General features: G+C 36.5%; 1 protein-coding gene across 21 annotated transcripts in view; it reads right to left on the bottom strand.

The window, feature by feature from the left end:
- The window catches only part of NEB (nebulin), a 210,280-nt gene that overhangs the window by 68,029 nt on the left and 116,008 nt on the right, over window positions 1-26,243 (bottom strand). For all 21 annotated transcript variants that reach the window (XM_070944263.1, XM_070942819.1, XM_070943071.1 and 18 more), the window contains exons 108-135: window positions 25,868-26,071; window positions 25,644-25,748; window positions 23,577-23,684; window positions 22,799-23,110; window positions 21,800-22,003; window positions 21,576-21,680; window positions 20,866-20,973; window positions 19,962-20,273; window positions 19,005-19,208; window positions 18,781-18,885; window positions 18,283-18,387; window positions 16,603-16,914; window positions 15,772-15,876; window positions 14,456-14,554; window positions 12,760-12,861; window positions 10,546-10,653; window positions 9,958-10,269; window positions 9,264-9,368; window positions 9,076-9,180; window positions 8,439-8,543; window positions 6,635-6,742; window positions 6,431-6,544; window positions 4,935-5,132; window positions 3,664-3,768; window positions 2,233-2,337; window positions 2,029-2,133; window positions 480-587; window positions 285-398 (exon numbers count right to left, since the gene is read on the bottom strand). In XM_070944263.1, the coding sequence (XP_070800364.1) occupies window positions 285-398; window positions 480-587; window positions 2,029-2,133; window positions 2,233-2,337; window positions 3,664-3,768; window positions 4,935-5,132; window positions 6,431-6,544; window positions 6,635-6,742; window positions 8,439-8,543; window positions 9,076-9,180; window positions 9,264-9,368; window positions 9,958-10,269; window positions 10,546-10,653; window positions 12,760-12,861; window positions 14,456-14,554; window positions 15,772-15,876; window positions 16,603-16,914; window positions 18,283-18,387; window positions 18,781-18,885; window positions 19,005-19,208; window positions 19,962-20,273; window positions 20,866-20,973; window positions 21,576-21,680; window positions 21,800-22,003; window positions 22,799-23,110; window positions 23,577-23,684; window positions 25,644-25,748; window positions 25,868-26,071 (4,182 nt within the window). The remainder of the gene's footprint in view (window positions 1-284; window positions 399-479; window positions 588-2,028; window positions 2,134-2,232; window positions 2,338-3,663; window positions 3,769-4,934; window positions 5,133-6,430; window positions 6,545-6,634; window positions 6,743-8,438; window positions 8,544-9,075; window positions 9,181-9,263; window positions 9,369-9,957; window positions 10,270-10,545; window positions 10,654-12,759; window positions 12,862-14,455; window positions 14,555-15,771; window positions 15,877-16,602; window positions 16,915-18,282; window positions 18,388-18,780; window positions 18,886-19,004; window positions 19,209-19,961; window positions 20,274-20,865; window positions 20,974-21,575; window positions 21,681-21,799; window positions 22,004-22,798; window positions 23,111-23,576; window positions 23,685-25,643; window positions 25,749-25,867; window positions 26,072-26,243) is intronic.

Below are 26,243 nucleotides of genomic sequence, written 5' to 3'. Positions count from 1 at the left end.
GAATAAATGTGAGCAAATGCTTATTGATTTATTTGGGAATGTAATGGTGCTCTAATTATGCTAAAATAGTTTTACAAAAATAAAGTGACTAGGAATCACTGAATATCTAATATAACTACAGCAATATAATATACATATAAGCCTTGGCTGGCCTAAAATATCTTGGCAATGTAAGTCTCTCTGTAAATCCAAAAGAATCAAGGCTTGTAATTTTTGTGCTTGACTCCTCGCCACTTGGAGAAGTAGGAAATGTTTAATAATATAGTTTTTTAAAAATATCTTACATCAATGTTCAGCTTGCCAACTCTTAAGCATCTTGCAGTGTTGGGATCATCCTGGACACCTCTAGGTATAGTGTAGAGTGCTTTAAATTTATCATACTCTTCCCGATATTTCACCTAGTGGCAAAGAAAAGAAAAATAAGGAACCATGCCTTATTTCTAAAGCAGATTTATAAATGCATTGTTACGCATACTTACAATACTGGCATTATATTTCAGCTGTTTAGCACGAACAAAAGGCACAGCATCAGGAGGCAATTTATAAGTGATGGACTTGATTTTCTCCCACAGTTTCTTGTATACATTCTGAAGAAAGGAGAAACAGTTATATATATATTTGAGACAAAATCTATGAAACTGCAGTGTAGAACAGGTAGTCCTCGACTTACAACCAGATTTATATTTTAAATTTTATGTCATATAGTATACCTTATTTTAATTGTAATGCTTCTGACACGAATAAACCAATTTACAACAACCATTCACTTAGTGACCATTTAAAGTTACAATGGCACTAAAAAAGGTGACACGACCATTTTTCACACTTACAACCGTTGCAGCATTTCCCGTGGTCACGTGATCAAAATTTAAACACTTGGCAACTGGCATGTATTTATGACAGTTGCCAAGTGTCCCAGGGTCATGTGATCACCTTTTGTGAACTTCCGACAAGCAATGTCAATGGGGAAGCTAGGTCCACTTAACAACCCTGTTACTAATTTAACAACTGCAGTGACTCACTTAACAACTGTGGCAAGAAAGGTCATAAAATGGAGCAAAACTCACTTAATGACAGTCTTGCTTAACAAGAGAAATTTTGGCTCAATTGTGGTAGTAAGTCAAGAAATACTTGTAAACAGTAGCACAGGTGGCACGCGAAGCCATATCTGTTGGCACCCGAGCGTTGCCCTAGCTCAGCTCCAGCTGATTTTTGGGCCATCTGGGCCCACCGGAAGTCGGATAACGGGCCAGAAGTCGGATAACGGCCTCCGGAGGGCCTCCAGGGGTGTGGGGAAGGCTGTTTTCACCTTCCCCAGGCTCCTAGAAAGCCTCTGTAGCCTGAGGAAGCAAAAAAAGAGCCTACCTGGCCCATAGTGCCATCATGTGCCAAAAGCAGGGGGCACCCGGGGGAGTCACAGGCGCATGCACGGGGGGGCAGGGCACATTGAATTATGGGTGTGGGCACGAACGCACGCAACCCCCCCCCATGCTCCCCACGCTTTTGGCACACGACCACAAAAAGGTTAGCCATCACTGGTATAGAAGTATAGAACAAAGATTTGGATCTTCTTTAGCATTCTTGCCAATGATGGCACAAAGCAAAATTTGTCAGCAATTAACATAAAATTCCATATCAATCTTATACAGGAGGTAACCCAGAACTACATATTCCTTCACATATAACTTTATCTCCTCTTAATCTTCTTGAGTTGGTTGGAAATGAAAGGAATACCATCTCCACTCCCATCTATGATCCATCCTAGATAAGCCAGACTAAGCAGGAAGAGAAGTCAATACTAAGTAATCCTCAAATTCTGATTTTGGCTGTTATATATTGGTATAAGAAGCTACCAGAGTAGCAGTGAACCAAAATCTGTTTTCCTGCGCACAAAAAGTAATTTCAAGAGGTTTCTGGACTTGGCAGAACTTGAACTATTTTATATTCATTAGCATGCATGCTGTTTGATATACCATCTATAGTATGCTGTCATAACTCCAGAATAGCATTAAAAAGAAAAATACTCACATTACTGAAGAGGTGCTTGAGATTCTGGATCCTATCATGATCTGCTGTTTTCAGTATTGTGGTATATTTGTCCTTTGTTTTATGGTATTGTTCTTTATATTTCACCTGCAATAAAAGGGAGTTACAGTCATCCAATCTCTTCATACAAATTACAGAAAAAAGAAAATAAGGAATAAATCTAAGCAAAGAAGGAGAATGACTCACCTCACTAGCATTGTGGCCACTCTGAACGGCAGTTACATAAACTGGAGTGTCCATAACCACACCATAGTTCGGTAAATTGTCCTTCCCTTGTTTTGTGTATATCAGCTGTAAAATCAAGGCAAAAAAAGCAGTAGAGTTTAGTAATCATGTGCACAACCTATGTTCTTGAAGTCCATGTATTATGGAGTCTCTATAATGTACAGCAGTTGATAGCTTTAAAAAAAATATTGCAGAGCTATATTTCTACTAAAGCCCTTTTTGGTTTAGAAAAATTAGAAAGGTTTGCTTTGTTCCCAGAAAGTGAGACACTATCCTTGCATTTATTTATGCCTGTATTTTTTTTTTCCACAAAGGAAAGTAATTCTATAATTAAAGACGCCTTACTTAACTCGGCTATGCTCAAGCATAGCAAGCCATGACTGTAAGCAAATCATGTTGTCCTGATTCTCACAAAACATTAAATGAAATTAATCAGGCAGTAAAAGATTGGTCATTCAAATCATCCCAAAGGTGCTTTTCCAAAAGGCAACTGGACTTTCTTGGGTTTTGTTTCCTTGAAAACATTTCACATCTCTTCCAAGAAGCTTCTTCAATTCTAACTGAACAGTGAGAAATGGAAGGATTTATATTCTTTGCACTCATCTGGGTGTTAGCACTCTGTGGGTCCTTGAGGCCACTTGGGAGTTTATCTATATCCTTAGAGACACCTGAATAGAGTGCAAAATGATTCATTCTGATTCACAGCAGCTTTCCTGCATTAAAAAAGAAAGTTTCCTAACTGTGCTACATAATATTCCTCAGTCAATCTATGGTTGAGCCTTACTGGTGTGTGACTGAACTGATTAACTAAATATGCCTCCCCAGAGATATTTTTATTAGGGATTTTACCAGAAATGTATAGTAGAGAACTGAGATACTTGATTGTGAATGTTTTGACAGCGGCTAGAATTGTATTTGCTAAAAATTGGAAAGGAGAGAAGATACCTACTGATGATGAAGTTATTAAGAAAATTATGGAATGTGCTGAAATTAGTAAATTGACATTTGAAATTAGAGAACAGGAAGATAAACAATATTATTTGATATGGGATTTGTTTTACCAGTGGCTAGACAATAAAACATGGAGATGAAGTATGAAATATGAAATTAAGGTAATGACAAAATATATGAAATGTTTTCTTATGGGAATTAAGCCTTTGTTAAATAATTGTTAAATGAGAATAATAATATAAAGGGATATATAAAGTTGTTAAATAAGAGAAATTAAATAATTTGTAATTTTGGATATGGGATTTTGCACAAAAGAATTTTAACCGATTGACACACTCTCTGTGATTGTATTGAATGATGGTGTTTTTATGTTTAAAAATTAAAAAAATCAAAATAAAAAACCTAAATATGCCTCCCAAATGTAGTTCATGTTCTTCTTACTTGACTCTGAAGGTCATAGGACTTCTTGGCATGCAGGATTTGAGGAGTGTCCCACACGTAGCATCCAATTCCCTTCAGCCATGTCAAATCATCTTTGTACAGCACCTATAGTTAGAGAGAAAATAATAAAGCATAAAACTTCTCTTATCATCCCTTGCATATCATAGTGATATCTTCAATCCTCTTACTGTTTAATTCCAGGGCAAATTTTACAAAAAAAGGAACATCAAAAACATTAGGTAATGCAAATCAGAATATAAGAGCATGTGAATGTCTTTCTTAGCTTCTTCTTGATATCATTCATACTTTTTTTAAAAAAAACATTTTTTTGGTCATTATATCTGGTTACGTTATGGAGGATTTAAAGCAGAGATATAGTAGTTCTCAAAACATTGCTGAATTACAATCTGCAGCATTTCCCTATTTGGCTATTTCAATTTAGGATTTTTATCACTTTCAGTTTCAGGTAGCCTTCCGTTCCTTAGTCATCCAGGTCATCATGGTTGTCCCAAAGATGTTTTTTCAAGAGCCAACTGGACTTTCTTTGTTTTTTCTTTGAAGTTGTCTCATCCAAGAAGCTTCTTCAGCTTAGACTGGATGATGGCGAATGGAAGGATTGATATTTCTTGCAGACAGCTGGTCATTTGCATTCTTTTATGGAGTCATTGAGGCCACTTGGAGGTTTGTCTGTATCCTCAGGACTACCTGAGGCGTGCAAATGGCCTTCTTGGAACTGCTGAAAGGGCTGTGTTGTGGAGCTGTGCTTTCTGCAGTGTGTTTTTCTGCACAGAATGAACACAGGGCAGAGGAAAAAAAAAAAACATCCTGCAGAAAGCACAGCTCCACCACACAGTCTTTTCAACAGTTCCAAGAAGGCTCCACACCCATTTGCACCACTCAGGTGACCCTGAGGACACATATAAACCTCCAGGTGGTTTCAAAGACTTTCTAAAAGGATGCAAATGACCAGCTGTCTGCAAGGAATATAAATCCTTCCATTCTCCATCATCCAGTCAGAGCTGAAGAAGATTCTTGGATGAGAAGCAAAACATCTTCCAAGAAAAACAAAAAAAGTCCAGTTGCCTCCTGAAAAAGCACCTTTGGGATATCCAGTGGAAGCCCATGAAGATACCCTGCAGTTCACTTCATGGTTCTACTGTTCTATGCTAGCAGATAAAGCAAAAGCTCTGTATTACTGACACAAAGCTTGACTATCAATTGGCAATAAATGAAGCATTTCTCAGGGACCGTGAGACCAAACCATTACTTACATCACTCAGAATCTCCTGAGCCTTCCTAGCCACCACCACATCATTCTCTTCGGGGGAACAGTTCCACTGGTGCAGGTAGGTTCGGTATTCAAGGTCACTGAGGATATACTGACATTTCTTAGCCAGCACATGGTTGATCATGTCACTTGGAATATGAATGTCCGCCTTGGTGTCTTCATAATTTTTCCTGTAGGCCAACTGGAAAGCAAGACAGAAGTGGAAATTATTAGGAAAATAAAGAGGCTCTGGGCTCCATCAAAAACAGACAGCATGTAACAATCTGTTACCAAAGTCAGATTCAGAACTGTTCTGAAGAAATGAGCAACAGGGTTAGCCCAACATCAGCACACATTCGTTGTCTTCCAAGGCCTCACCCTCATCCCCAATCATCAGACATGTTTTCCTCTCTTTATATTACAGGTAGTCCTTAACTTACAACAGTTCATTTAGTGACCATTCAAAGTTATTGAAAATTGTGGCTTATGACTGGTTTTCACAGTTACAACCTTGGCAGTATCCCCATGATCATGTCACATTAAAATTCAAATGTTTGGCAACTGTTCGTATTTATGACCATTGCTGTGTCCCAAAGTCATGTCAGCCTGGCCTGACTAGGTCATTCCTGGCCAATTGTCATGACCTGGCCAAAGTCATTCAGCCTGGCCTGAATAGGTTTTATGGGTTAGTTTTTTAATTGTATAGCTAGGGGTTTAAAATTGGGGCGGCCATTTAATTTAATTTATTTTTAATTATTTTAACTTTTATATTGTATGTTTTTTAATTCTCGGCTGTTCACCGCCCTGAGTCCCTTCGGGGAGAAGGGCGGGATATAAATTTAATAAATAAATAAATAAATAAATAAATAAATAAATAAATAAATAAATAAATAAATAAATGTGGTCACCTTTTGTGACCACCTGACAAGCAAAGTCAATGGGGAAGCCAGATTCGCTTAAGAACTGGATTGCTAATTTATCAACTTAATGTCAGCTAGCCTTCTGCTTGCTGCCATAGAAAAGGGGGGAGGGATCAGTGGAGAATTTTTCATTGCAGCTTTGCAACTACGGCCTAGTTTTTGCTTATTTCTGCTAGCTCTGGTATGCAGTAGCCTCTGGTTGCCTAGCTACAAGAGGGTTGGGCTGTACAGTTTGTTTCAAATTGCTATTTTCGCGCGCTTTGCCTCAGAGCTTCCCTGGAATTTTTTGCTTTCGATTCATTCCTAGTAAAAGTACTTTTCTCTAAATCTATGTAGCTGAGGATTCCACCCCCCCTAGGAAATGGACAGAGGCAGCCCTGATAACTGCAGTGATTCACTTAATAACTGTGTCAAGAAAGGTCGTAAAATGGGACAAAATTCACTTAACAAATGTCTCACTTAACAACAGAAATTTTGGAGTCCAATTGTGGTCGTAAGTCGAGGACTACCTGTATTCAGCTTCCTTGCTATAATTCCTGGGAGAATTACCATCCAAGAAAAGCCACAAATAACTCCTTACCGCACTCCGCATTTTTTGGAAAGCAAGACAATGGAGCACACTCGGGAAGTCTTTTTTATGTTTCCCCGCCAGATAATGGCCCTTTAGCTTCTCATATATTGCTTTATATTTGAGCTGAAAAGGACGAAAAAAGAAAGTGTTAGATGTGTATTTTTTTTCAAAAAATCCCACAAAAGTAATAACCAAAAGAAAACTCATACAGACCCCGCTGTTAATATAATCGGCATGTTTGGCACCAACAATTGGGATGTAATCTGGAGGCAAAGTGTAACCATAAGCCTTCTTTGATTCCCAAGCATCCTTGTACACATACTAGAAGGAACAAAAATGGCAGATTAGATTTAATGAACTAAGTTTCAAAGAGTCAAAATGCAAGTGCCTCTAAAGCAGGGGTGGGAAACAATGGCCCTTTTATGACTTGTGGACTTCAACTCCCAGAATTCCTGAGACAGCCATGCTATCCACAAGTCATAAAGGGTCCATCCTTCCCCACCTCTGCCTTAAAACAAGAGCAGGGTCCTTTTCCCAGTTTGAAACACCAGCCTGCAATAGGAGGGATGATAATGTATAATGGGTGGGTACCCCACATTTTTTAAAAAAATCCCTGTTTTTAGTGGGAATATTATTTCTTTCTGTCTCTTCCTACTTCTGCTTTTCTCACTCTCTGATATACTATAGTTTATCTTACCGTTATGCACAGGTAGTCCTTGACTTACAACAGTTTAGTGACTGTTCAAAGTTACAATGGCACTGAAAAAAGTGATTTATGGCCTTTTTTTCACACTTACGACCGTTGCAGCATGGTCACATGATCAAAATTCAGATGCTTGGCAACTGATTCGTATTTATGACACTTGCAGTGTCCTTGGGTTATGTGATCACCTTTTGCGACCACCTGACAAGCAACGTCAATGGGGAAGCCAAATTCACTTAACAACAGCATTACTAATTTAACAACTGCAGAGGTTCACTCAACAACTGTGGCAAGAAATGTCATATAATAGGGCAAAACTTAATAAATGTCTCACTTAGCAACAGAAATTTTGGGCTCAATTGTGCTCGTAAGTCAAGGATTACCTCTATATTCGTTTTCCTTTTCCTTAGAATGGCAGGAATTTTCTACCATTATTGAAGAGGAACCCAAAAGTTGTACATAAATGAGTTCAGGAGCCACAATGGATCCAGAGTCCCAGTGTACTCTCTCCTACTTAAAAAGCAGATCTTTGTATGCCTGTAGGCAAATTCATTCTTTCATATATTTTTTTGAAGTACCGTATAATACAAAGTTTTCTTCAAAAGAAATTCCTCTGCTGAAGACTTCATCCTTGACTAAATTGATTTCATTTATTGATCTGTCAGCAACTCTGTTGTACATCTTGTTTTCTCTATCTTTGGCCTGTAGATTCTTTAGATCTATCACGATTAATAAACTATTTGAAAGACCATAGCTAGATAATCATTTAAAGAACGATATATTAAATTATTTTATTTTATTCCAATTTCATTTTAAACTGTGTTTTATTCCAATTTCATTTCAAATCGTATTTTATTTCAATTTCATTTTAAATTGCATTTTATCCAATTCCATTTTAAACTGTTTGTATCAGATTTTAGTCATAATTTGTGTCTGGAACTCTGCACTTTGATATGGCCCAAGGGCTAATCAATAAAGTAAAGTAACTAATTTGAAGAAGGAAAAGGCAGACAGCAATATATTTGCATAGTTAGCATGAACAAAATTTATTCCAGCCCATACAAAATGTATTACTTGTTGATTTTATCTAAACTGTAAATTTAAATAGTATCAATGAATAATATTTAGTACTTTAAAGTATTGTGAAAGTAATTGCTGATTCAGAATTAAGACATAGTGTGGGATGCAGGTTTCAGGGAAAAGTGAAGTTCCAACAAGTATTTGCATAAAAAATATGCTTCCCCAGATTAAATTTCTTCCTAGTAATAGAAAGAGATCTTGAATTTATATGATATGAAATACAAGATAACTTACATCGCTGTAGAGTTTTATCATCTCTCTGGAATGATTTATGGCCGGTGTGTCATCAGAACCGATGTAGTGGCCTTTTTGAAGGTTAAAGGTTTCTTTGTATTTCACCTAAACAGAAAAATGAAAGGCAAGGCAAAAATTTCAGACATCAGGTTGAGTTTAAGGCTAACTTGATAAATTGGCTGTCTAGAATGATAACTATTTTAGAGCACTATAGAGAATTTGTTCTAATTTTTAGAAGTTTATAAAGTATTATCGCTTCTTTATATGTGCATTTCTTTTCTGTATGAAAGACACTAAAGCTATAGACCAAGTCATTGCTAGGAATTTTGTCATTAACACAGACTCCACAAAGTTATTCTGGCCTCAAACATGGATTATATTTTTAAAAGCGTTGTAGAGCATTTATGTTATATATAACTGCCCTAATATTGAAAGTTTTGTTAAAAATAATATTGCATTATACAATAGTATATTAATTTAACCTTCAATCTACTGAATATTTAACACTAGATACAATGGTCAAGCAGAACAATGACAAACATATTGTATGGCATCTGAAAATAATATTCTCTCACACAGGGACACACATACTGTACATTGACACTACTGCAGCCATCCTGTTTTAAAGAATGCTTACGTCACTCTGCATGATAGAGTTTGCCTTTGCCAAAACGACATCTGGAGTGTCTTCAACGGATGTGAAATGGTCAAAATTATCAATGGCTTCCTGTGTGTAGATTCTCTGTAGAAAAACATGACATAATCATAATTATCTTCTGGGGAAAGTCTAGAATGCTGCTATGAGTGTACAAAACAATAATTTACCTTGTTTATTAATTCCTGAGCATTCTTTACTCTCCGATGATCCACTGAATCTAGTGGAATCCAACCACAGCCACGGAGCCATTCAAGATCAGATTTATAAAGGTTCTGTAAATATTAATAAATTATGATAAGTACAGTATATCTATCTCTATCTATCTATCTATCTATCTATCTATCTATCTATCTATCTATCTCTGATTTATTTTCCTAGATCTTTCTCTTAGGTATGCTTTGTTAAGGTAATGATGATTTAATAGCTGATCAGTTGCTGTAAGGCTGTAAACCGAGATAATGCAATGAGAATGAGTCAGCAGGGTTATCACTTTAAGAGGCTGTCTATATAGGGGTGGCCATGTGAAGGCGTCTCTCTCTCCTCATGTTCTATCTCCATTGTAGCTCTCCATGTATTTCTCTCCATATATGCTTCCTGTTATAGTTGAAGATTGATTGATTGATTGCCTGGCTTTGCTTAGCACGTGTAAACCACTGTTTGAAAGATCTCTGTGTACTATATTTTGCTCCTGGGTTGTCTCAAACTAGCAGTCACACTGTGCACACTCTGACATGCTTTCATATCTAGCTTGTAAAAAAAATTAACTTCGGTAAAACTGGAGTTGGGAGGCTATAACTATAACAAATCTGAATAAATAATAAAAAGATAAAAATTAATAATATTAATAATATTATTACTTACATCACTTTGAAGATCATAGGCTTTCTTTGCCTGGATACAGTCATTTTGGTCAGGGTGACACGTCCATTCATGAAGGTAAAGACGATATGGAATGTCACTGACAAGGTGCTGGCAGTCTCTGGCTGCAATCACCGAGCGTATATCTGGGGGTATGTGAACGTGGGACTTTGTTTTGTGATAGGATTCTTTGTATAACCTATCATTCTGAATCTTGCCAGCATGCTCAAACCACACCAGTTTTGGATCCTCTCTCATATTATTGACCCCAACATAGTGGCCTCTTTGGATGACGTAATCCGCCTTATATTTTAGCTAAAAAGGAGAAAACACATAAGTGTCAATATCAGCCTTGAATCTTTTCTTCTTCTAACTTGTGAAGTATGGTACTTTTTACTGTCCTCAGTTTCTGGAAAGATTAAGAAAAATGCGGGTGCAATTGCATAATGTACAAAGAGAATGGGTCCCTGAAATGATAAACTTGACTGGGTCATTGCGATGAGAAATTGGATAGGTTTTGCAATATTACGAAGGATGAGCATGGCAAATATTTGAAATCTGTGAGATTTTTGAAAGGTAGAAAGATTTTACCTCACTTTGGACGTTATCAGAATGCTTGGCATGACGAAGTGGCACGCTGTCAGGAGGCAAACTGTAGCCAGTAGCTTTATGTTTCTCCCAGCTGTCCTTGTACAGATGCTGCAAAAAAAAGAGCAGTAAGAAGTTAATATTTTCTGAAACACTACAATTGTTTCTAGTTCTATCAAAAACGCACCCAGATTAAACTTCAGATTAAAAAAATAACTGTTTAAGCAATTTGTTCCATATCTTGGAAATGTTTCCCTTGGGCCCTTTTTTCATAAATTCACTGTTTATTGTCTTTTCAAAATATTTAAACTGTATTTCAATATTTCAAATATAACTAATTATTAAAAAAACTGCCATATTCAGAGATACACAAGTGATCAATCTCAGCACTATCATGATTAATTGATAGCCTATTAATTAATAGATAATCTATTAATTAATAGAGCCTGGTGGCACAGCAGACTTAATACCTGTTATTAACATTCAGCTGCTTGCAATTACTGCAGGTTCGAATCTCCCCAGGCTCAAGTTGACTCAGCCTTCCATCCTTTCTAAGGTAGGTAAATTGAGGACCCAGTTTGTGGGGGCAAAAAGCTGACTTTGTATAAATATACAAAAGTATGAAGGCTATTGTTTAACGCATTGTAAGCCGCTCTGAATCTCCGGAGAAGGGCGGCATATAAATCAATTTTTTTTAAAAAAATAGTGAATCTACAGGATTTCAGTTGGAGGTCTTTCTCTGGAGATTCCAGAGACTAGGTCCAGAACCTTACAAATACACACACACACACACACACACACACCTGTGTTGAGTCACTGAACTATAGCTCTTTCCCTTTGAAGTTCTCTGTCAGTGTAGCTTGGTTATATATGGCAACCTTCAAAACAATATCTAGAGTGCTCCCCTTACTGAGGTTATTTAGGAGAGACTGAGCATACTATAGATCTGGGTTTGGATCAAGGAGTTCATCTTGAAGGCTCACAAGGTCCTCTCTAACTCTGATTCTGTGTTTGTAGGTGCAGTATTATACTGATGTAGTCACAGAGAAATGTTCATGTTTTACTTGTTTACAGTGGCCATGAGTTTGTTTCTGTGTTCAATTAAAAGTGGAACATCCACTCCTATTGGAACACGCTTGCAGATAAGATCATCTCCAGAACTTAAGTTCCCTCACATAAATGAACAGCTATCCAGAATTTTTCTCAGTGGTAGTAAACAGAATTATGAAACAACTTCTCCAGAAGCATGGCATTGAATCATGATTAATTCCTTAAAGAAATGGAACACTAAAATGGGACTGGTTAAAGAGAAACTTGGGGAAAACAGTAGATGGTTTTGATTCTGTCGTTATATTTGAGGGTCCTTAACAATCACTTAAAAATGATTAATTGTCTTATTTGGCCTGGAGCTGACATCTGTGCATAGTTACTGTTACTGTAATCACAAAGTTTGCAAAAATACAGAAAACTTTCTCTACACACTGAAGAGCCCAGTGAAAATTGAGTTGATTTAAGGGGAAGAAATGCTGAATAAATAAATGGGGAAGAAGGTAAGAAACTTGCAGGGGGAGAAAAGGAATGGAATTCTGAACAGGGATCACTGCAACATTGTGTTGCAGCTTTTGAGTTAAAAGAACTGTGTGAACTACCGAGTAACCAGATAGTAGTATGAGCATATATGAGAATATACAAAAGGTTGCATAAATAAAGAGAAAAAAGTGTGGGGGTATACAAATGGAAGCAACTAAAACAGTCCAGTGAATGGGTCAATAGTGATAAGTAAATTTGTTTTGCAGTCAATGGAGTAGAAAACTGTGGGAAAGGAAGATAAAATAGAAATCTCTTGAAATCAGCTCTGACTGGGTAGAACCCCCAGCAAGAGGCCTGTACATTTATATCCTTATTTTCCTTGACTATAGTTTTTCACTAACTATCCCATCAGGACCAGGGGTGGGTTCCATTTACCTTTACTACCAGTTCGCAACGGGATCGCACATGGACACTCGCTTCGCTCATGCACACTCTTCTGCGCATGCGCAAATCACCAATGATGATGTCGTGCCAGGTGGGCGTACCCTCCTGCCAGTTTTACTACCGGTTCTATAGAACCAGACAGAACCGGGAGCACCCACCACTGATCAGGACTCATGATTTAAAGATATAAAATTATAAGCCAAATTTTCTATTTACTATTGTTCCTGGGAGGAAACAACATACCTCATTAAGAATCCTAGCTGCTTTTTTAACTGCTTGCAACCGAGGTGTATCTGTTAGTGTATAAATGTCCTTGATGCTGTTCCATTCCTGGTGGTATTTAACCTGGAAACAAATAAAGTTAACAATAGAGTTATTATAGATCTGTTACAGATGTACAAATTGCATCTTAAACAGACCATCTGATGCTCTCCAAATGTTTTGGCTTTCAGTTCACACCAGCCTCATCCAACATAGCACTGGAAGGTAGTCTCCAGATATCTGGAACAAATCCAACTGACTCCATTTCTGATTTTTATTCGTGTATTTATGGATACTGATCTGCCTTCATTTTTGTGAATAAGAAAAATAAGAATCGACATGCAGAGAACAAAAATATAACCCCTAACTCAAAAACACACACAGTGTGCACTTATTTGCATAATACATGCCTTTCTGTAAAAAGAAAAATGGAGAAACAGAAAAGCTTATTGGCTAGATCAGAGTTAGGGTGCATTAAATTCAGCCTCTTTAACCTGTTAGAAGCTGTCGTGGTTGGCTTGCCAACCCTACTCTGCAAATCCCTGATTATTCTTACCGGGATATGTAAATAAAGTTAGTGTCTGCTGAATTAATCCATTAATCTTATGCACTTCACAAGAGAAAAAGAAGCACATGGATTTAGTCTTGCCTTCCAGACATTATGTATTTCTTTTTTTACTTTATTCATTATTTAATGAAATCGTTTATGTAACTGGTGGATTGATTTATTATTTGATCTCATAATTTAATTATTTATTAGGCAAAATAACAGTTTGGTGTAGTAGATAGTTTGGTGCAAGTCTAGAAAGCAGGAACCTAAGACAGGGGCGGGTTTCAAAACCAGTCGCTACCGGTTCGCTCGTAGCACATGTGCGCTTGTGTGTGCACGTGACACTTCTGCAAATGTGCAGAAGCATCCGGGCAGGTGGGCGGAGCCTTCCACCATCGCCGCTGCTACCGGTTTGCCCAATCCGGCAACCTACCATTGGCCTGAGAGCTGTAGTCCCACCCTTAGGCATGAAAGGCAACAGAGTGACTTTGGGCCAAACACCATGAGATTGTGAGTTCTAGTTCCGCCTTAGTCATGCAACCTGGCTGGCTGACTTTGATCTCTCTCTCTCAGCCCAACTCACCTCACAGGGTTGCTGTTATTGTGGTGGAAAGAGTATTAAATATGTTCTCTGCCTTCAGTTATTTATAAAATAATACAGGCAAGATAAACAGTTAATAATGAATAAAATGAATAAAATCAAAGCAGTTGCTGTGGGGAGGGGAAGGTTTGGAAGCATCTTTTCAAAGCAATCCTGTCAGCCCAATCATGAGGTTTTTGGGCCTATTCTAATCCCCCACAGTGCAACATGGCTGAGAAGAATCAATATTTCGCACTAGAACACAAAGGAGGCATTCCTTAGTTTGCTTTATAAAGGATTTACTGATGGTAGAAGTCAGTAGGATTAAAGTTTAAAGAATGCTGTACAGGAAAATAATTGACGTAGTTGTGAAAATGTCATTTTCCTACTGCCACAGTTCACAAGGTTCATTAAGGTGGATGAGCTCTGCTGGAGTTATCAAGATCCATAGTGATTTGTTCACAATATATTGTTTCCTTTTCCAAGATTTATTCCCTTTATCCTAGGAGATAAATGTAACTGGACTGAAACAAAAACTCAATACTTACATCGCTTAGTATTTCTCCACCTTGTTTGGCTGTGATATAATCAACCCTGTCAGCCACCGGAGTAAATGGCAGTTTATCAGCTTTGGTACGATATAACCTCTATAAAAAGAGAAAGGAATACAGAGGTAAGGCAAATAACAAAAATAAATAGTCATGCAAGAAAGAAAGACAGGAGGAGAATACAGGTAGTCCTCAAGTTACGACCACAACTGGGCCCAAAGTTTATGTTGCTAAGTGAGAAATTTGTTAAGTGAGTTTTACCGCATTTTATGACTTTTCCTGCCACATTTGTTAAGTGAATCATTGCAGTTCTTGAATTAGTAACACGGTTGTTAAGTGAATCTGGTTTCCCCATTGACTTTACTTGTTTGAAGGTCGCAAAAAGGGATCACATGACTCTGGGATACTGCAACCGCCATAAATGTGAGTCAGTTGTCAAGCATCCAAATGTAAAACAGGTGACCATGTGGATAAGTGTGAAAAATGGTCATGTCCCTTTTTTCAGTGCCATTGTAACTTTGAATAGTCACTAAATGAGTTGCTGTAAGTAGAGGACTAAGTGTATATTCATCTGAATTGACAGGTATTATTTTTGCTTTTGCTTTTTTAATAACTCTTCTGGATTATGCTAAAAAACAGCAATGCTATTGCTGTTCAGTTTGGATCCTTAATCTGAAAAAGTATTATTATTAAATAATTTAAATAATCAAATTAATAATTAAATATCTAATTAATAGTAATATTTATTGTTTTAATATTTTATCTGGTTGCTTTTATTGGGTTGTAAAGCTACTTAGAGTCACCTCTAGGTAAAATGGGCAGTGTATAAATCTAATAAATCCAATAAATAAATATTAAAGTGGATTAAATTAACCTATCTATTCGTTTTGAGCAGTACAACATGGATATTGTATATCACATTAAATCAAAATCTGTTTTTTTAGCTTTGATTTAACACTGTGTATGAAATTAGCCAACGATAATGTATCTGATAAACCACAGTAAAATAAACCATAGCTTATTATTTAAAGGTTTTTAGATTATTATTTAGAGAGTTTTTCTTTTTTGTTTTTCTTTTTGTTTGTTTTGTTTTTATTGATGTTGTGCGCTACCAAGAATGCTGTTTCTTAAGATGGGCAGACACATACATCTAATAAATAAATAAAAATCACTCAGTGGATACTCAGTCCATAAGCAAGCACGAAGGAGAAACAGTTTTACATGAACTAAAGGCTGCACTGTGAAAAAGCCACATTTTTATAAATGGGTTTTTCTGTGTGAAACAAGGAAGATCTTTGTAGGAGGAAACCTCTTACCTCGTTAATAAGGGCCTGAGCATGTTTGACATGGTTGACAGAGACAGAATCACTTGGCATCCAGCCAATTCCTCGTAGCCATTCTAGGTCGGATTTATAGACAGCCTGCATAGACCAAAAAAAAAAAAGAAGTTGAGACTTATTTACACTTTGTCCAGGAGGCAATTTCTCATTCATTTTGACTGAAAGATAAAAATTGCCCTTCTTTTCTCACAGAGAAGAGCAAATGAATTAGGCACAGCATATAAGGAAAAGGTATTATATCGTTACAATTTTGATGCTGTTTTAACTTAATCACTTTCTAGTTTCTTACCATAGTTTAAGAATAGAATAGAATAGAATAGAATAGAATAGAATAGAATAGAATAGAATAGAATAGAATAGAATTCTTTATTGGCCAAGTGTGATTGGACACACAAGGAATTTGTCTTTGGTGCATAAGCTCTCAGTGTACATAAAAAAGACAAGATATGTTCAAGATATAAATATTTTTTTCACATTCACATTTATATCTGGTATCATATTTTACTGGAGACCTAAAATGCATATTTATTTGAAATTAATGATGTCCATTTACATAGTTGCATCTGTGGGATTCTGACTGGAAAATGTAATTTTCATTAAAATAGTTATCTGGATGTTATGATTCCTATAATAAATATCATGTTTATAGAAGCGGGTTGATTTATACAAAGATGGCTTATAATAATTGAAGCAACACAAGAACTTCAATTTTGAACAGCAAATAGTAATAATCAGCCAAAAGCCAAGGGAAAATGTAAAAAACAATAGTCAAAATATAATAGTACAAGCAATGAACTTTCTACTCACATCACTCTGTAACTCATAGGCTTTCTTGGCTTGGATGACATCATTCTGGTCAGGCAAACATATCCATTCATGGAGGTACCGGCGATAATCAATGTCACTAACCAGTTTCTGACATTTCTTGGCCAGCAAGATGGACAGCATGTCCACTGGACTATTGAACTTGGTTTTAAACTTCTCAAAATGTTTCTTGTATTCCCTCTGACTCTGCAATTTGGCTACGCGCATCGCCAGCACTAGTTTGGGATCATCATAAATATTCCGGAATCCAACGTAGTGTCCCACTTGCTTACGGTAACCTTCTTTGTACTTGTACTAATTTTAAAGAAAGATACAAATAAAATTTCCATCTGTAATATCATAAATTGTAAAGGAATTGCATGAGAGAGCCTTGTTGCAATATCTAGGATGTCAAACTCGTGGCCCGTGGGCCAGATGCGTCATGCGCTGGCCACTCCTACCAAAGGGGAAAAAATTCATGATACATCACATGATGACAACATGATGCTGCAAGTTTGATACTCCTGCTCTAGAACAATACCCCCCAGAAATTTGTGTGGCTCCCACATGGATGTTTCAGATACCAACCCTGCTACAACATATAATATTTCCCGGTTCTGTGCAGCAGCACTCAAAAGTCATTGGATAATGATCTGTGTTTGGGTCTTAACTTTATAAGCTACATTTAATGACTTATTAATGACATATTATATTGCTTTAGAACTTAATATAGTCTTCCAGTACTTTTATGCTCCCCTACACCCATGTAATATTTACCCCTCCTTTTAGATTCTTGCTTTATATATGTATGTATGTATGTATGTATGTATGTATGTATGTATGTATGTATTAATTTATCTTTTATATCTTCTAGCTTTTAATAATTTTGTTCTCTCAGGTGCTGGGGAACTGATAGCTGTGGAGCCTCCTTCTATTATAGTTGGTTTATAGTTGCTGTTTGTTTCTAACCAAGATGCATTTCTAACCAACTGCAATCTTTTATTCTAAATTGGGGAACCTTTGGTTAGAATAAATCCTATTTAGTATCAGCATGGTAAAACATCTGGCCAACCTTGTACCAAGGAAGTTCCAGGTAGTAGGCTAGACTGGAATGTCAAAAGGCATCTGGGAAGACAGAACTGGCAAATGGCTTCTGTAATATTGCCTAGAATTGATTGATTTGTCGATTGATTGTTTAAACATATATGCCGCCAAGCGATTTATAGTTGGTTTTCTTTCTATTTTGTGCAAATGCTGATAGCAATTTAGGTCACCCTGTAGTCACCCAGAATGAAGATGAACTTAGAAAGTTTTAAGTATCTTTCAGACATATTGACTGGTAGGACTTTTATCAGAATAAACATACTGTGGACTACAATGCTAATCTAAACATCCAGTAAATGTATATAACTTCATGTGCCAGAGCTGTTGCTTGCAGAGTTTATTCACAATAGTTGAATTATGCTTGCAATCTCTTATCTTGTAGTGAACTGAGATATATAAATATTTGTTTGCATATATATATATATATATATATATATATATATATATATATATATATATTTATATTTATATTTATATTTATATTTATATATATATCTCCACCATTTACCCTGATGAAGGTCTAGAGTTCACACATACACAAACACACTGAAGATAAGAACATACAGTGATTATACTTACATCACTGGCAATTTGTCTTGAGGCTTTGGCTGTTCTGATTGGAATTGCGTCTAACCTGTAATCAATGTATTTCTTTACATCGTCCCAAGCGTCCCTATAGAGTTTCTGAAAAAAACAAAACAAAACAAAAAACCAATTCATTAAAACCCAACAAAATTTTCAATATGTTTTTGCCATATCTGCTTGCTTTGGAAAGTTTCCCTGTTAAGAACAGCTTCTCCCCAAAGATACATTCATCACCAACCTTACTTGCCTTTCAGAAGGTCACAAAGACTTGGCTCTTTCCCCGTGCATGGAGGCCAGGAAGTTACTATGGGAGATCTGGCATGAATGCATGTTGTAGGTGTTTTACATTTTTGATAAGAGAGCCTCAACCTATATTCTGCCATTCTTGTTTTATTGTTAATATCTACATTGTATTTTGACTGCTCAGAATGTCATCTGAAAGATGACTAGCTGTTTAAATTGATTACAAAATAACAAATAAAATTATCTTACATGGCTAACATTCACAGCATTCATCCTGGAGAGCACAACTTGAGGGGTATCGAGAGGAATATTAATCTGTGCCTTCTCTTTATCCCACGCTTCACGATACAGGTTCTAAGAAAGGGAGAAAGGAAAGGAAATTTTCAATTGCTTTGTAAAAATCCTTCTAATTTTTTAATGGCCACTGTATTTCAGCCACATTACACAGAGGTAGTGACTACATTTCAGTTTACCTCACTGATCTGTTGTGCATTGACCTTAGCCAGGACAACCGGGGGAGGGTCAGGTATACTGGTAAATTTCAGTGCATCTGGGCGTAGTTTGTACAACCTCTCATTTATGAGATCTTGAGCCCTTTTCACTCTGACCACATCCACAGAGCCTTCCGGCATCCATCCAATCCCACGGAGCCATTCCAGATCAGATTTATACAAGTTCTATGAGACAATGGATCACAAAAGAAAAATAAAATGATTAAGCTCATATTTTTAGCAAATATTTCATGTGGTAAATAGAATTAATAGGATATTGGAAAGTCCTGATTAAAATGGTTCAATTATTTTTAAATGGATTAATTGTCTTTATGAAACAAAACAATCAAAATAGATAACGGAACAAAAATACCAAAAATTCAAACAGAATGTACACCAAACATTCTAGACAACTCTTTCTGAAGCAACTGAAGTACAATTATACAATACCCTAAATTCAAAAGAAGTTAATTTAGTGCAACTTATGCCAGCAAATTTAATAAGGTTATTAGAATGTGCCAATTGGTTGTTCAAAGGCTTTTTAGAGTTATCTACACTTTGGGAAGCCAAAGCTCATTGAAAATTCTTATTTCTGTGATCAATATTTAAAAATATTTCCACCATCACAGTATGGTGTTGTAATATGGCGTGCAAAGGCTACACTCAATGAAGACTTCAGTGGAGGAACAATGTCTCTAGTGTCCTTCTGACATATGTAATCAAGGAAATAAAAGTAGAATTAAGATAATTTTCATGAGCACCTTCTAAAACTTACATTCTTCAGATATGGGGATTAGTGTGGCAGGAAGAAACTTATGTGGGTCAGGATAATGGAAGCTGAAGTGCAAAGCATCTGTTCTACAGCTATGCACTTCAAGGTCTCTTTTGTTGTGTGCCTGACCATAACGCATCTATGTAATCTTGTACTGGTGTACTTACATCGCTCTGAAGTTCATACGCTTTCTTTGCTTGAATCACATCGTTCTGATCCGGCAGGCAAGACCACTGGTGCAGATAATGATGGTAATCAATGTCACTGGCTAAAGCCTGCCCTTGTTTGGCTGCCTGGATAGCCACCATTTCGTAAGGGATGGTTATATGGGCTTTTGAACTGTGGTATGCTTTCTTATAGAGACGGTCATTTTGCATCTTCATTACTCGAGCAGCCCATGAAAGTTTAGGATCCTCCTTGACTGATGCGGTTCCAATGTAATGACCTTTCTGTCTCTCATAAGTTTCTTTGTATTTATACTGAAGAGAAAAGCAAAGTAAAGAACAATTGAAATGGGTAGGATGATGCAGTTTGTGAAAATTAGTATTTTAACAACTGGAGGACCTTGAATGAAGGAACAGGTAGATTTCATTATGAAGAATTTTCCATTCAATAGATTTTGAATGCATGTGTCTTTGGAATGTTGTTTTGTAGGTTAGGCATCAACATGATATTATATTGTATAATAAACCATTATAAAACAATATTTAAAATAGTGATTTTCCCTTTGAAAATAATAGCTTAAAGTGACATATTTAGTAAATGGAGAATGCTTTTTGAATAAAATATTCCCTTTCAAACCAAACTTTATATACATTAAATGTTTCATAGTTATCTGACTGGCACTTCCAAGTAAAAATGATTTTCATTTATTTTAAACTCATGTCTACAGCAATTAATATGAAAAATAATTGTGTAAGAATATCAAAACTGCTGCGGTGTGCCTTGTATGATATGAAGTTTACATAGAAATTTAAGTTTAAATAAAGTTGCACACTTTGCTAGGTGGGTGATATGAAAATATTCAGTGGTATCAGCAACTACTATATATTTAAACAATAGGCCTCATACCTCACTGGCAATTTCTCTGGAAGATTTCGCATGCTTGAATGAAAGAGCATCCACTTTAAAGTCATAGCCTTTTGCTTTGGCATCATCCCAGGCTCCAGTATAATGTTTCTGCAATTTTACATGTATAATTTTCAATATAATCAGAAAATGAAGGATGAAAATAAACTATAGACAGTTCTCAATTAAACATACAGTTTTATGGGCCTATATTAGATATATGTACCACTATGATTAACTTACTTAGCTCCCAGGGACAACTGAGATGTGGCACTACTGAAGAGTAAAGTATGAAAAATATAAATTCAGAATGAGCAATGGACAAGTATTGCATAAATGCAATGGAAATGGTGAAATTCAGGCTAGGCAATCACATTTGGAGCTTGTTTGTCCAAAATGATTTGCTTATTTATGGCTGTTATAGTAGTATGTCCATTGTACAATGTTTTGTAGTTATATCAATTTAGCCACAAAATTTGGGATGCCTACTTAACAAAAGAAAATTAAAAACCAATATTGGTCAAGAAGGCATAAAGTTTTTAGGCAGAGCCTTGTACTTCCAAAAGGGATGGTTGGGAAAGTGTGTCCAAATCAACATGTAATACTTTTATATTTTTAACAGAAACTAACAGGAGAGTATAACTAAGACAATGTAATAAAGGAATAGTAATATGCTTAACAAAAGAATGCATCCAGTTAGTTAATTATCTTACATTGCTAACATTCACAGCATTCATCTTGGAGAGCAGCATTGATGGGGTATCGAGAGGAATATTAATCTGTGCCTTCTCTTTATCCCATGCTTCACGATACAGGTTCTAAGAAAGGAAGGAAGGAAAGACAATTTTCAATTGCTTTAGGAAAATCCTTCTAATTTTTTAAAGGCCGCTGTATTTCAGCCACATTACACAGAGGTAGTGACTACATTTCAGTTTACCTCACTGATCTGTTGTGCATTGACCTTAGCCAGGACAACCGGGGGAGGGTCAGGTATACTGGTAAATTTCAGTGCATCTGGGCGTAGTTTGTACAACCTCTCATTTATGAGATCTTGAGCCCTTTTCACTCTGACCACATCCACAGAGCCTTCCGGCATCCATCCAATCCCACGGAGCCATTCCAGATCAGATTTATACAAATTCTATAAGACAATGGGTAAATAATAATAATAATAAAATGATTAAGTTTACATTTTTAGCAAATATTTTTATCTGGTAAGTAGAATTAACAGGATATCAGAAAGTCCTGATTAATATGGTTGAATTATTTTAAATGGATTGAAACAACAAAAATGCAAGACAGTCAAATTAGATATTGGAACAAAGATACCAAAAAATTCAAATGTGCTAATAATCTTGATTAAGTAGGTAGCAAACGTATTCAGTCATAGCATAATACACCAGTGATTCTGAATAACTCTTCCTGAATAAATTAATATAAATTCATAAAACTCCCTAAATTCAAGAGTTCAGTGCAACATAAATAAGGAAATTTTAAAAAGATATTAGACTCTGCCCAATTGATTTGTCCTAAATTTCTTCTTTGATCACTTTAGAAAGTGAAGCCACATTTAAAATTCTTATCCCTGTGATAAACATTAAAAAAAAAATCATCAATCACAGTATGGTGTTGTAATATGGCGTGCAAAGGCTAGCTACACTCAATGAAGACTTCAGTGGAGGAACAATGTCTCTAGTGTCCTTCTGACATATGTAATCAAGGAAATAAAAGTAGAATTAAGATAATTTTCAAGAGCACCTTCTAAAACTTACATTCTTCAGATATGGGGATTAATCTGGCAGGGAGAAAGTTATGTGGGTCGGGATAATGGAAGCTGAAGTGCAAAGCATCTGTTCTACAGCTATGCACTTCAAGATCTCTTTTGTTGTGTGCCTGACCATAATGCATCTATGTAATCTTGTACTGGTGTACTTACATCGCTCTGAAGTTCATACGCTTTCTTTGCTTGAATCACATCGTTCTGATCCGGCAGGCAAGACCACTGGTGCAGATAATGATGGTAATCAATGTCACTGGCTAAAGCCTGCCCTTGTTTGGCTGCCTGGATAGCCACCATTTCGTAAGGGATGGTTATATGGGCTTTTGAACTGTGGTATGCTTTCTTATAGAGACGGTCATTTTGCATCTTCATTACTCGAGCAGCCCATGAAAGTTTAGGATCCTCCTTGACTGATGGGGTTCCAATGTAATGACCTTTCTGTCTCTCGTAAGTTTCTTTGTATTTATACTGAAGAGGAAAGTACAGAAAAGAGCGATGATTAGGGTTAGGCAACAACATATTATATAGTTTATTAAACCATTATAAAACAATATTTTAAAATTGTGATTTTTCCCTTTAAAAGGATGGCTTAAAATAACATATTTAATAAATGCAAAGTACTTTGTGAATAAAAGATTCCCTTTCAAATCAAACATGATATAAATTAAATATTTCATAGTTATCTGACTGTCAGTTCCAAGTAAAAAATTGTTTTCATTTGTTTTAAAATATTATTTCTACAGCAACCAATAAGAAAAATAATGGTGTAAAAACATCAAAACTCTACAGTAGGATACCTTGTATCTGGTTGAATCAATATAAAGTTTATATTGATAAATATAATAAATAAATTCCACATTTTTGCCAGATGGCTGATGTGAAAATATTCAGTGGTATCAGCAGCTACTGTATATTTAAACAATAGGCCTCATACCTCACTGGCAATTTCTCTGGAAGATTTTGCATGCTTGAATGAAAGAGCGTCAATTTTAAAGTCATAGCCTTTTGCTTTGGCTTCATCCCAGGCTCCGGTATAATGTTTCTGCAATTAAAACACATACACAATTTTCAAGGCTGGAAGAAAATAAACTACAGATATCCCTCAATTAAACATGAAGCCGTAGGCTCAGAAATAAATCTCATTATATTTATTGGACTGTCCTTCAGAAGACATCTGTAGACAAATGCAATGCAATATGTGAAAAATTTGATTTTTCAGAATAAATAATGGGATGGACACTGCATAAATTCAGTATATATTTGCATGCATATTTATGCATGCACACATGTTAAATAACTTATAACAATTTTATTTGTTTAATATCAATACTATGAATTTATATTAATAGACCAAGTGGAATTTATTATGAATTGGTAATAATGTAACTATGCAAGAAGGGGAAACCTAACACTTAAAGTAACAAAACTCTATTCCAAAATACTATGATTTTTTATACTCTAAGAATATCTTGTTCTTTTTAGTAGATCTCTCAGCCAAAGTTACAAAACAAAAACATCTCCCTTCTGCCATCTCAAAATCCTCTCAATGGCTTCAGAAACCATTGATCATGGTATCCTCCCAGGATGACAGACAAGTTTGGGAGAAGAAAGATGCTGTGGGTTTCATTTTTCCATGGCTGATTTCAGATGGGGAGATGTCCAGCCCTAGACCTCTGCTGTTCTGTTTTTTTCTACACTTCTAATTAACGTCTACATCAGACCACTGGATGATTTTACCCATTGGCACAAGTTGAGGTTTTATCAATGGGATGAAGACACTGAATTGTACATCTCTGTCCCGTGCCATGCAAGTGATGCTATTGAAGTACTTTCCCAGTGCCTGGTGATTTGCAGACTGGAAGGGGAGGAACTGGCTTGACTAAATCATAACACACCTGAATAGCTGTAGATGTTATGTCCACCCATATCTCGTAAATTTTCCATTGTTGTATCTAAATGGGAGAATATTTCCCAAGGCAGAGTAGATGCACAATGTTGGAATTCTTCAGGGTACACAGATTCTGCTCAAAGAGCAGGTGGCTGCTATGGCCCGAATCGCCTTTGCACAAGTACATCTTGTGTGCCAGTTGCACCCATCCCTAGATTTGTCATTCACGACTTACTCACCTCCCAATTAGATTATAGAAATGCGCTCTGCATAGGGCTGCCTTTGAAAAGAAATCTAATGCTCCTGAATATGGTGGTACATACAGCACTGGGAGACTCATATAAATATACTTATACAGAGGTGGGCGTCATACACTGTAACAACCAGTTCGCCCAGCACTGGAAATGTGAGTGCGTGCGAGTGCAGCGTCAAAAAACACGGCAATTCACTCATTCGCGCCATCCGCACATGTGTGCAATCTCAACAAACACAGCAATTTGCTTGCGTGCAGCATCAAAAACACTGTGATATAGAATGGGATTGCGCCCAGGCCCAAACCGTTCCGAACCAACCACTGCACTTATATAATACCACTGCTACATTAACTACACTGGTTGCCAGAAGGCTTCTGGGAGCAATGCCAGTTATTGTTGCCATTAACCCTTTATGTTGCTAAGGACCAAATTACTTGTGGGATAGTCTGTCTCTGGTGGTATCTACCTATCCCACCAAATCTGGCTCTGAGCATATTCTGGGCCCTTTTGTGAGGCAATATCTGATAGGACCTAGGAAGAACTCAGGAAGCATGACTTCCCTGTTAAGAACAGCTTCTCCCCAAAGATACATTCAACGCCAATCTTACTTGCCTTTCAGAAGGTCACAAAAACTTGGCTCTTTCCCCCGTGCATGGGGGCCAGGAGGTTACTATGGGAGATCTGGCATGAATGCATGTTGTAGGTGTTTTACATTTTTGATGAGAGAATCTCAACCTATATTCTGCCATTCTTGTTTTATTGTTAATATCTACATTGTATTTTGACTGCTCAGAATGTCATCTGAAAGATGACTAGCTGTTTAAATTTGATTATAAACTAACAAATAAAATTATCTTACATGGCTAACATTCACAGCATTCATCCTGGAGAGCACAACTTGAGGGGTATCGAGAGGAATATTAATCTGTGCCTTCTCTTTATCCCACGCTTCACGATACAGGTTCTAAGAAAGGGAGAAAGGAAAGGAAATTTTCAATTGCTTTGTAAAAATCCTTCTAATTTTTTAATGGCCACTGTATTTCAGCCACATTACACAGAGGTAGTGACTACATTTCAGTTTACCTCACTGATCTGTTGTGCATTGACCTTAGCCAGGACAACCGGGGGAGGGTCAGGTATACTGGTAAATTTCAGTGCATCTGGGCGTAGTTTGTACAACCTCTCATTTATGAGATCTTGAGCCCTTTTCACTCTGACCACATCCACAGAGCCTTCCGGCATCCATCCAATCCCACGGAGCCATTCCAGATCAGATTTATACAAGTTCTATGAGACAATGGATCACAAAAGAAAAATAAAATGATTAAGCTCATATTTTTAGCAAATATTTCATGTGGTAAATAGAATTAATAGGATATTGGAAAGTCCTGACTACTGTGGTTCAATTATTTTTAAATGGATTAATTGTCTTTATGAAACAAAACAATCAAAATAGATA

Source organism: Pituophis catenifer, unplaced genomic scaffold (genome assembly GCF_029215685.1).
Source record: "Pituophis catenifer annectens isolate HBS135680 unplaced genomic scaffold, rPitCat1.0.hap2 SCAF_1, whole genome shotgun sequence".
Classification (NCBI taxonomy): Eukaryota; Metazoa; Chordata; class Lepidosauria; order Squamata; family Colubridae; genus Pituophis; species Pituophis catenifer.
The sequence above is the reverse complement of the archived record's forward strand: the minus strand, read 5'-3'. Positions and strand labels throughout refer to the sequence as shown.